Here is an 11,618-nt window from a genome sequence, read left to right on the forward strand (position 1 = left end):
ACCCATTGACATAAGTAAATGCTCCAATTGGAACTTTTCAATGGAAAATGCTTGTTTTCGAGCAACGTTTTCGGGACCGCAAGACCATTTATTTTTTTCCAAACTTTGAATGATTTGATTCTTGTTGTTGCTACAACTTAGTGCTATTAAAATTATCAGACTGTGATTCCATAAAAAAGTTAAAAAAAAACAGAAATAGGGCTGGTACGGGAAATGCTCCTCGATAACAGACAATTTACCATGTAAACTTACAATTTGATAGTTTATTTTTGTCAATGAATGTATTGCAACGATCAGTTGTGGTTTCAGGTCCTCAGCTCCTGAAATTTGTTATCACTTACCCTTACACAAACTTTTCAGTCAGCATGCCTTTCTTCTTTTAACATTGGAACATCCATTGGTCAGTAAGGAAAGTACAAGTGGTAAACTAAGCGTATTTATTGCTATTGTTGCTATAGGTTTTTTTGAATAATCACATTAATCAACTTGCTTGTTAGAGTGGTGAATAGCAAAGTTTTCAGCAACAATGAAGCTCAGTAGGAAAGGAAAGACTAAACAAAAAATAATATGCCGAAAATATTGAAATTGTTCTCAAGCACAACGAAATTGTTCATTTCAACACGAAACATAATTTTCTAAATTGTCAAAAAATAATGTATAGATCCTGCCATGCTACAATAGTCGAAGAAGTTTTAAAATTTTTAATGGCGATCTTCAAGTTTCAGTTCTCACGAAATTGACAATAAATTCAAAATTTTCCAAGAAACAAAACGATAGAGGAGAAATTTCGGAATGATAAATGGCTATAATTTGAAATGCTATAAATAGCTTGAATTCATAAATAAGTGGGAACAGTAAGCCCGCACGCTTTTTCAAGGTGACAAGAAAATCTGTTAAATTGTGTTTCTCAAACACAAGAAGACAAATTGATTCAACGTTTGCTAAATTCAGTGGAAACTTGCAAATTTATCCCTAGACACTCGAGCAGTTTCCGTTATATCACCTTACCCGCACCAGAGCTAGCCCAAACACAGCGTATGTTTTGTTATATTTTATTCACAAGGTATTCATAGCCCAAACTCTCCTTTATGCAAATACTCAAAGGTCTGTTTTCCCAGATCTGTTTTGCCAGCGTGACAGTAAGGTTCTATTTCCATAGCAAAAGGAGGAAATACGAGTCTGGAGTTTAAGAGACGCTCAGTTTATTTGACTGAGTTGGGGCATGTCTAATCTACATTAGATTGAATGGGCGCACAGGGCCAAACTGATTATTACTCAAATGTTAGTCAACCTGTTTTATGCTGAACGGTGCATTGAGTCGAAACGATAGTTTAATTCGCTTTTCTCTGACCTCAAATATATGTGACCAGTTTAAATAGACTTTGAAAAGGTTAGAGGCGCGTGATTGAATGGGCGATATCGTGAACACACGAGGAAAACCGGAGTATAATGTGCAAAACACTACAAATTATCCAAGTCATTCATTCAAAAATAAATAAACCATGTATTTACGTTTTTTTATTTTCCGCCGTGAGTGACAGCCTAACTTTCAATTCTGCGCAATTCTTTCCCGAATTGAAGTATATGTCACAGTGATCAGTCAGTAAAGACACATGATTGGAGTGTTAAACTAGAGTGCCATGATCCTCAAATATCTTGTCAATTGAGTAGATGACGCAAAAAAATGATCATAGCGTATTATTATCACCTGGGTAGACCATGTCTGATTGTTGCCTTGATAGGTTTAATCATTACCAATAGTCTTCATTTGCTGGTCTGTGCCATTCATATCTGAACGCACACTTAAAAAAAGTAAGGATTTCAATTCTCAAAGCGCTGATTCCTGAACAAAGTTTTTTTTCGTGGTAAAACGCAGAATGATAGAAAAAAAAACGTTTCGCTTATTGTCCAGCTGAATGTTCAAAAAAATTACTGTGCTGTCCTCATCGTTACAGAACAAATTGCGATTTCTTTTTAAAAATGAATGAATATTGAAAGCATGTCTACTTCTTTAATCCCTACTCATAGATCTTCTGTAGTCCGTTTTAACAACAAAAGCAATTACTCAACTGATCACTTCAAACAAAGAAAATAGATTTTCCAAAAATTAGCAAAACGTTTCCAGTTATCTTTTGGATAAAGATCAATCTGTTTTCGAAAAAACTCACTACCTACCCGCGTTTTAGTCAGACTAAAACTATCATTAACAAAAATAACATTGCTGAAAACTTTTCATTTAAATAACTTTACCAATTTGTTTTACTTGCCGATTCAGAAAAGAACAAAAACTAGAAAAATTCTCCAAAACTGATTAGAAGAACGCCTTATAAGATTTTTCTTTCTTTTCTGGTAATTGATTATGATAAATTTTGGACTCTCTCGTAGCAAAATGTTAATGTCAACTCTTTTGTAAAGTGGGCACACCTGAGTACTATTTGTACTTTTTGAGGAGATATTGCGTACGTGTCAGTTAGCCAATTAGCTGAACCAACTTCTTGCAAAAAGTTTGTTTAAAGAAAAAAAGTTTTATTAGCAGAGCGTAATTTCAAAAATAATTGAAGGTTGTGACATCCACAGGTACACCACAACAATGTGACGTTGGAGTAAAACTAGAGAAAAATAAATTCTTTTACTTCCTATAAAAGTTTCTTGCTCGGAACAGTTGAAGTAAGTAAAGAGTTGCGAGAGTGTCTCAAAAAAATTTTCAAGTGAAACAAACTTAGAAAAAATTTTTAGTTTCAATTCTGTTTCAATCCTTCATTCCTTCGCGGATTGATGTGTACGGTCACGATCAGTCAATAAAAAAACAAATCATTGGAGTGCATAAAATTAGAACACCATAATCCTCAACAATCGTGTCGTCTGATTAGAAGACATGCGAGCCAAAAATTGATCATGGATCATTGTCCCCTGGATAAGAGTGACCAATTCTGATTGTTGCTTTGATAGGTTCAATCATTATCAATATTCTTGATTTGGTGGCATACCATTTTCCTTTCTGTATGTACAAAAAATAAGCAAGATTTATAATTCTCAAAGAGTTGACTCCAGAACAAACTTACTTTTGAGGCAAAAAAGCAGAAACAAATTAACGTAACCTTAGAAAGAGAGTGAAAAAAATAAAATTTTGCAGACTGTCGAGATGATTTTTCAAAAATATAACTCAGTACTGTCCCCAATTTTACAGAATAAATTACAAATTTTTTGTAAAGTTTATCAAATATTGAAAACGTCATTTTTTAAGTCCCTACTCATAATTTCATTCTATCCCGCTATACCACGAAAGCAAATACCCAACTGGTTACTTCGAAACAAAGAAAAAATTCTTTCCAAAAAATAGCTTGTTGTTTTAATTGCTAAAAGTTGTTTTTGTTTTCTTGGAGACAAAGCGTTTGCAGTTACCTTTTGGATAAATATCGGTCTGTTTTCGAAAAATAAACTCCGGTTTCTTAACCCACGTTTTATCCAGACTAGAGCATCGATAACAAAATTAACATTACCGCAAACTTTTAGCGCTGGTTGTACTTCTGGTTGGCTGGAATAGGGAATTTTTGAATCAATTAAGCTCTGCTCGGTATTTCAAACATGTACTGGAATATACAGCTTAGCAGCCAAGAATTTAGTGTCATGACACGAGCGCGCTTGCTTCTGCGTGTTTTTTAAGTGGAGTAAATCTGTATTCCATTACGATGCAGAGGTATACCCCAAAATTTCCGCCTTAGTAAAATTGGCTCTAAAATTAGATACATACAAAGAACGAAATTAGGAGACATCCTTTGTATCTTACTTTTCGCAAAATGGGTTCCGCCCATTTTGCGAAATAAAAGAACATTCGGTGCGAAAAGTAGGTAACAAATCTTGTAGCACGTTTCCGCTCAATTTAGGTATCTATTATTCGCGCGCATTTTGAGCATGCATTAAGCATTTTAATAAAGTTTTAATTAAAGCTTTCAAAGCTTTAAAGTGCTTTAAATACATGCAACCACAAAAATTGATTTTTTTCCGAAAAATCCCTTGCACATCAAAGGCGTTGTATATCAATGTGGGACTGGCCGAGTTTAATAAGTAGTAATAAATAGTACCAGTAAGTAGTTTTAAGTAGTAATAAATTACTATAAGTAGTAAAAAGTAGTAATAAAGTACTGCTTATAGTAATAAGTTAGGCTTAATTAAATAAGTAGTAATTAAGTTAGGTATAATTGCGGATTATATGTGAAATTGAGCTACATTGCGTGCGAAAAATCGATACATAAATGGAGCGGATGCGTGATACAACTTGCGCGAAAAATAGGTTATTGAGTGTGTACTTGTATTTCGCGGTGTGTGTATTTCCACTTTCAATGTATTAACATAGTAAAAACGAACACGAGATACACGCATCGGGCATATTTGCCCGTGACGATTTGGGTATACCTCTGCATCGTAATGTCATCAAATTAACAAATCAAAAATTTTCTTCATACATTTGGGCCATTTTTTTTAAACTAAAGGCTCCTCATTGAGCTTGTTATCGCTTAAGAACTGCAGCTTATAAATCTTGCTACATTCTTTTTATGTATATGACAAATCGCAATAGGGCACGTAAAAAACAACAACAACAAAGTATTGTTTTCTTTTACGACTGATACCGTGCCGTACTACGGCCTTATCAAGTTTTCCAAGTTTCGGCTGCCCAATTGGATCAAGAATTCGTGCCATTTTATTTCGTTTTTAAGCGCAGAACAAATGTTGTCGGTTCTTTAACTATTGCTCAGAAAATGCTTTTGCCAGATCTCTGCGGTACCAGATTCTACAATGCAGGATTTTCTTGTATACATGGCTACATTTCCAAGTTCCATAAATGGTTTTTTTTTCAGGCAAAGTTACGCGACCCTAATGAAGTCAACAACTGGTAGACATCTCGAACTTCGTCGCGGGTGACTATTTAAGCCAGATTTTGTAAATAGTTTTATCTGAGCTTCGTAAACTAAAGAATTCCTAACAACATATTTTTGCATTTTTTCTATTTATTATATTTCTGAGGTGATATGTTTGTTTTTTAAAAAATCTGATTTAAAAAAGTAAAAGAAGCAAAATTTTAAGGTCGCTAAGTTAATGCCAGAACATTAGCACGAAAAATATGTAAGATTAGCGGTGAAAGAAAGTTTTTTCACCTCAAATTTCGTACAAATTTTTTTGGTGAAATGCGGTGAAATTATGTAATTTTACTGCTATAGTAAGAGGTGAACTTACAAAAGTCACCGCATCTCACAGCCCTTAGAAGGGTTCGAACCTCTCAACTCTTCATGCACAATTTTTTCCGCTGCAACATCTCTCAGTAACTTCAACTATTTTTGGTTTTAAATATAAATCACATTCACTCTACCTTCTGTAAAACATACGCGGTGAAATTTTTTGAGATTTTTAATATTTTAGCGGTGAAATTAAGCATTTTAGCGATGATTTTGTGGTGTAAGTTTACCGATGAATCTAGTGGTGAAGTTACATCAATTAGCCGCTTAGAGAATAGTGTCAAAAAGATTAAGAAGAAATTTTAAGGGGAGCTTAAATCTTACAATTCCTCCATTTCTCCTAATTAATTTCACCGCATTCACTGCGCTGATCTCACACAATTTTAACACTTTTTTCTAAGCGTTTTGCGTTGAACTTATGTACGTTCACCACAAAGATAAGCGTTGAATTTGTGTTATTTTGATCGCAATCACCACTCATCTCACATAATTTGGACAATTTTTTCACAGCGCAGATTTTATGTAAATTCATTGCTAAAATCAGCAGTGAAATTATGTAATTTTGCCTCTACCAGGTGATAAAGTTTTTTTTCACCGCAATCACCGCCGGATTTATATAATTTCACCGCATTCACCCCTATCTTACAAAGTTTCCCGCATTCACCGCTTCTCCTGCGTACTTTTGCGTTGAATGCGAAAAATTTTGTAAAGTAAGCGGTGAATACGGTCAAATTACATATTTTCACAGCTGAATTCGGCGGCGAAATTACATAATTTCACCGCTTCGAAAAAAATATGTAACTTATGTAAGATAAGCAGTGAATCCGATGAAATTACAAAATTCACCGCTTAACTAAGTGGTGAAGTTTTAGAAATTCACCGCTTAGAAAAATATTTTAAAATTGTGTGAGAACAGCAGTGAGTGCGTTGAAATTACATAAACTCACCACTTAGAAAGAAAAATTAGAATTGTGTGAGATCAGCAGTAAATGCAATCAAATTAGACAAATTCATCGCTTATTATACTCAACTTTATTATACTCAATAATCCTACAACTTTATGAAACTTTATTTAAGCGGTGAACTTATGTAATTTCACCACTAGAGTAAGTGGTGAACTTACCAAAAATAATCACATTTCACCGCTAAAATTTGTAATTTCCCCGATAATCTTGCAAAGGTTTTGCGTATGTTTCACAAAAAGTAGAGTGAATTTGAATTAAATTCAAATCAAATATTCTGGAATTTAGTGAGAAGTTGCGCAGTGGAACTAGAAGTGGCTGACACGCAGTAGGTGAGAGTTTCGAATTATTGCAAGGACGGTAACTTGTAGTAAGCGGTGCAATGTGGCGCATTTTTGTAAGTTCACCGCATTCACCGCAAAAATGATGTACAAAATTTGCGGTGAAAAAAAAAACAACTTTTCACCGCTTATCATACATGGTTTTCCATTTTTTCTCGACCCGGGGGGTCGATCTATGAAAAGACAGCGGTCGACTAAAAGACCATGGTCTAAAGATATCGGGTATGAAGAGAATTTATAGTCAATTTTAATAGTTGGAGATCATTATAGTAGACCGAAAAGGTTGGGGTCGTTCATTTGTCGACCGAAATATGTGGTAAGAAAAGGCCCATTATTAAATTTTGGTTGAACTGTATTAGCTTATGGAAAGACAGTGCCGTGTTAGACCACGTTTATGCTCTTGGAAATTCCGTGGGCCGAATTATGAAAAGATTTGTTGACCGTCATTAAACATACGTTTCTGCCTATACGGTAGTCGAAGTATTTTTGTATTTTTTTGCAGTAAGCCAGAAAAGTTGGTTACAAAATCTTTTAAACTTTTAAATTTTGCTACACTGATGAATTTTGATCAACAAATCTTGTCAAATTGTACCCTAATTGTACAAAATTTCAGGATTTTGGAAGTCTCTCAACAAATTACCTTTTGGGAATGCTTTTTGCAAGGTCGGGTGGCTTAACTGTGTAAAAACTTTTTCATTTGCTTTCTGGACAAAAGCCTCGATGCTTGTCTATCAACCCGATTAATTGAAAAGAAATATATAAAAAACATGATAGGGTTTATGAGATCGCGGTCGACCAATATTGGGAAGAAAAGACCATGTGAAGACCCTTGGAAAGACCGGGTACTCTAATCAACCTTTACAAAAAATAGCTATCTAACTGTCAAAGAACCCATTCAGAAGTCACGCATACGCTTAGTTTAGCATAACACAAGTTTTTGAAACAGTTCAACTAAGTTTTTTTTCAAATCATGCCTTCCGTTTGCAAGCAGTGTTCGAGCACAAATGCCACCAGTGTCCGAAATGATGCGATTACTAAACTTCAGAACGCTCGATCCGAGGCAGCTCAGAGACGTTGTAAAGAGATGATCTTAGCAGAAGTACCCCCTCGAAAATGCGACTGCAAACCCGAAAGCCTGTTAAAGAGACCAGCTTTGAATCAAAACAACGGAGAAAGACGTCATTTTGACGAAATCATGAAGTCCACGATTTTTGAGCCCCGTTTCGAAGATGAAAGACTTATCGACCAGTCGAAGCCATCAATTGACGATGTTACGAAGAAACGTCCCTTTTGGCTCTGTGGACATTTGGGCGAAAGGTGGTGGCTGGATAACGCATGCACTGTCAAAGAAGCAATGTACCCTGGATATAAATGCAAGTGCAAGAAAGTTTGAGCGCATGCATTACGTAACATTACCAGGATTGCATTGGCGCCTCTAAAGTGGTCAGAATTTTCCAACCAAAGTTTTCTTAATTCGGAATTTTCTTAAATATCTCTTAACTTCCTTAATCTCCATAGAGCTCCGATTTCACTTACACAATATATATGAGGTGTTTTTTTCCTGATATGATAATAATTGTTCGTCAGCTTCAAAGATAAAAGCGTGAGAGAAATCCGATTTGGAGTATTTTCTGCCATGCCGCCATGCAAAGAGATCACAAAACGGAAAGCACTTTCTAATCGGAGTAAACTTATCGCCTCTTAAATATGCTAATTCGATTCTGGTAACGTAACTTCTAAGCTCTGGAAACTAAATCCTTCACTTTCCTTGGCGAAAAGTCATATATTTTTGGATCTGAACAGATGGAACTGGTTAAATTGTGGACTGCAACTCTGAAAACGATAATTCAATAGTGGTATGTTTAACGAATTGAAAATATTTATCGTACCAACAGTTCTTTTAATATTTCACAAGCAGGCAAAATGAAGGAATAGCTGAAAAGAAGGTTGAAAATGGACGTAGTTCAATTCCAGAGCGTTTCAAAAAAATACAGTTTTGGGCGAAACGTACACTTCGAGGCTTTTGCAGCCAACAGTGACAAAACTTCAAATACCTTAAAATTTATTTATCGAATTTCCATTCAACATAAAATAAGATTTAGAAATTAGAGTATCTCTTATCGATAAAGCCGTACCCTGTCGAATAAAAGCTAGTCTACAATTTGTGCTCTAATCTGCAAGTAGAAACACGAAGACCTTTCACGCAATCAGTTACAAATCAAGTTTTCTTCCATTTCTGTCTAACAGACACGCTGTTAAGAGCCATCGTTGAAAACAGTGACATATTCGAGAAATTTACTCAAACAAATGCACCTTTTGCAACGTATTATTTGACATAAATATCGACAGAGACCAAATGACTAACTGTCCATAGGCATGATCTGTAATAACGATGATAATTCTTACAAAACAAAAAATACAATGGCTGCGATTTTATAACCTGAGCGTAACTATATGCTATTGGTTTTTGTAATTCAGAGAATTTGAATTGTATTTGGACGCTGACTTTTATTAAGATCAGCTCACATATTTCCATAAACTATAATATCATATTGCAGATGTGATTTTGGTCCCGCCGATACATGAAACAGAGAGAAAGAGACAGTGGTTTTGCTGCGTGAATTCTGGTTGATTCTAATTTCGAAGTACAGTGAGAAACGCTGTTTGAACAAAGATCGCTTTCTCGACGGCCTTTGTCTTTTCTGTCTTTCATCGTATATTTTTCTATGTGATTTCCCGTTCCATTCTATGCCTAGTCTTACGCTAAGTCAATAAAAATTCTTTGAATTGTGTCAGGACTTTTATTGCGATGTTTATTGTTTCGTCGCTTGAAGCATTTTTTATGTTTTACATCGTCCTAAAGCAATCTTTCGCTTCACTTTTCGATGATTTATTCACGGTTAATTTATTGCAGTTTGTGTGACCTTAGTTGCTCACAATCCGAAACTATGTCTGTTGCTAAAACATATTCGATTGTAAGGCGATCGGTGACAAGCATCGATCGCCAAATGATTCGTTCTTCCGATTCTTACGCCGGGGACTAGGGTTCTAACCTCTCCGTTGACAATTTTTTTCACCTTCTCTCTTTTCCACAAAAACGCTCTGAATCCCTTTGAATTAAAGTTTTCAAAGCGCCCGCGATAACTCTGAATCTGTTTTGATCTGTATTTTACAGCACGCAAGTCTATTTTGCAGCTACTCCAGCAGTCCGCCAGCCATGTTCTTGCCATTACCCGGATATGGAATCAAATTTCGCAGCATCTTAATTACATCCCGATAATAGCTTATCAAGAAGTTTTAAACTTTTGTTTCTTGATACCGCAGCAAAAGTTTTTCAAGTTCTATTTTTTCAAATGCTAATTGACTAAAAACAGGAAACACAAAACATATTTAGCAGGCAACAGTCTGGTGAGAAATTCAATTCTTGCTCCTTATCTATCGCTGAAACTTAAATTGAAACCTCGAGCTTTAACCTCGATACATAAGAAGACATTCTAAAAAGAGCAAAAAGAGGGCTGCGGTGGATCACCTTATGAACAGACTCTGGCGCTCTTGAACACACAATTTATCGTAATCAGAAGGCTTGATTTTTTCGAGATTTTCAACGCTCAAGAATTGATGAAAAAATGACCTATTCTAAATAATTTTGTATTTCAGAAATACTCTATAAGCAGTACAACTTCACTCATTCCTTTTTTTATAGATTTCAAATGCTTACCAACATCCAGGATTAATTTCTACGCCGTTTAGTCAAAATAATGGAAAGAATGAATCAGTGTCTTTCTTGGGTTGTGTAGATCTCTCTTGTAACACCAGATTACACTTCTTTATGAGTGTCTTGATAAACAAACAAACAACAACTAAAAAATTTATACCATTCTCTTTATTTGGCAATTTTTACGCAATTGGCATGACTCAGTGAGATTCTATCAAATCTTCAGCTGATAGCTGATCATTTTTTTAAATAATTAGATGTAAGCATACTTGTTCTAAGTGGAATAAGGTGAATCGAAATGTGCAGCAAGCGTAAATACATGGAGTTTGATTTTATCTGATAAGGCTGGAAATAACGGAGTCACTTCGAGAACAGTCAAGAGAAGTTTTTGACAATTGCAATTAAGTGTACGTATTAGTAAAAATAGAATAGTTTAGGTAGAAAAGCCGTTAACTTAAAGTTGTTTTGAGTTTTCAAAAGAATAAGGCAAACAAGATAAAATCCGCCGTGTTTCAAAATAGTTTCAAACACTTGAAAAAATTATCTTTCTTGTCAAAGGCTATGACAGTAGAAGATTTCTTAATCGGAAAGGTTTTTTTGTTTGGCGAAGATTGGCTATTTTTATGGCTCTCTTTTCAAACAAATAATAATCGGGGTTGGCGCATCGTAGATACCATAGGTAAGATCATTTATGGTTACATCCAAATTTTCGTGTATGATCTTACCATAGTACCATTGGATATCACAAATGGTCGGATGTATGCTGACAAAGATAGCCATTAATGATAAGTCTATGGTATCCAAAATCACCGTTAATGATAATTCTATGATATTCAAGATGGCCATAATTAGAATGTGTATGGTATCTAGGAAAAGCATTGATTTTAGTTTCTTGATAACTAAGAAAGTCATTGATGGTCGGTTTAGTGTTTCTAAGAAAATCATTAATGGTAGATTTTTGGATTTAAAGAAAAATAATTGCTGGAGTAGTGAACAAAAAACCCAAAATTGGCCAGAAATTTGTATCATAACAGAATAAATTTGTACCAAAACAGAAATTTGTGTTAAAACAGGGAATAGAGTAGAAAAAAAGATACTCGAGAAATAGTAGCTTAAAAACAACGAAATGAAACACATGGGAAAATCTTGAACCATTTCAATAAATATTTATGGTTGTCAACCCGGGAAACAGACAACTTTAGAACGTCATTTAGATATCATGGCAAAGTTTGAGCGTAAGTTGATCTCACTTGCGACAGCAGTTTCTCCCAACTGAAATACTTAATCTAGATGATCCTTTTTTTGTGTTCTCTGAAACGGTTCTCGAAGTTCTGAATGCATTACTTTCGGTCTTCTTGACTGGATACTG

General features: G+C 34.9%; 2 protein-coding genes across 3 annotated transcripts in view; one reads left to right on the forward strand and one right to left on the reverse strand.

Moving 5' to 3' along the window:
* The window catches only part of LOC142339427 (uncharacterized), a 63,667-nt gene extending 62,722 nt beyond the window's left edge, over positions 1-945 (reverse strand). Inside the window, exon 1 of the mRNA XM_075389453.1 lies at positions 342-945. The gene's annotated coding sequence lies outside the window, so the exon portion shown is untranslated. The remainder of the gene's footprint in view (positions 1-341) is intronic.
* A 6,479-nt stretch (positions 946-7,424) lies between these two features.
* Positions 7,425-8,479, forward strand: LOC142340053 (uncharacterized). 2 transcript variants are annotated; one of them, XM_075390454.1, is made up of 2 exons: positions 7,425-7,921; positions 8,276-8,479. In XM_075390454.1, exons 1-2 carry the CDS (start codon positions 7,505-7,507, stop codon positions 8,369-8,371), a joined length of 513 nt encoding a protein of 170 aa, XP_075246569.1. In that variant the 5' UTR covers positions 7,425-7,504; the 3' UTR covers positions 8,372-8,479. The 2 variants fall into 2 exon arrangements, with proteins under 2 accessions (XP_075246569.1, XP_075246570.1); XM_075390455.1 differs by having other exon boundaries at positions 7,425-7,940; positions 8,276-8,478.
* Positions 8,480-11,618: the final 3,139 nt, after the last annotated feature.

The sequence above is a fragment of the Convolutriloba macropyga genome, chromosome 5 (genome assembly GCF_964194025.1).
Source record: "Convolutriloba macropyga chromosome 5, txConMacr16.3, whole genome shotgun sequence".
In the NCBI taxonomy this organism is placed as follows: domain Eukaryota; kingdom Metazoa; phylum Xenacoelomorpha; order Acoela; family Convolutidae; genus Convolutriloba; species Convolutriloba macropyga.

Excerpts from the sequence above, each read along its gene's own strand:
- LOC142340053 (XM_075390454.1), top strand. The coding sequence starts at position 7,505 with ATGCCTTCCGTTTGCAAGCAGTGTTCGAGCACAAATGCCACCAGTGTC. Across the intron at positions 7,922-8,275 it reads ATAAATGCAAGTGCAAGAAA|CTCTGGAAACTAAATCCTTC; the intron begins GTTTGAGCGCAT and ends GTAACTTCTAAG.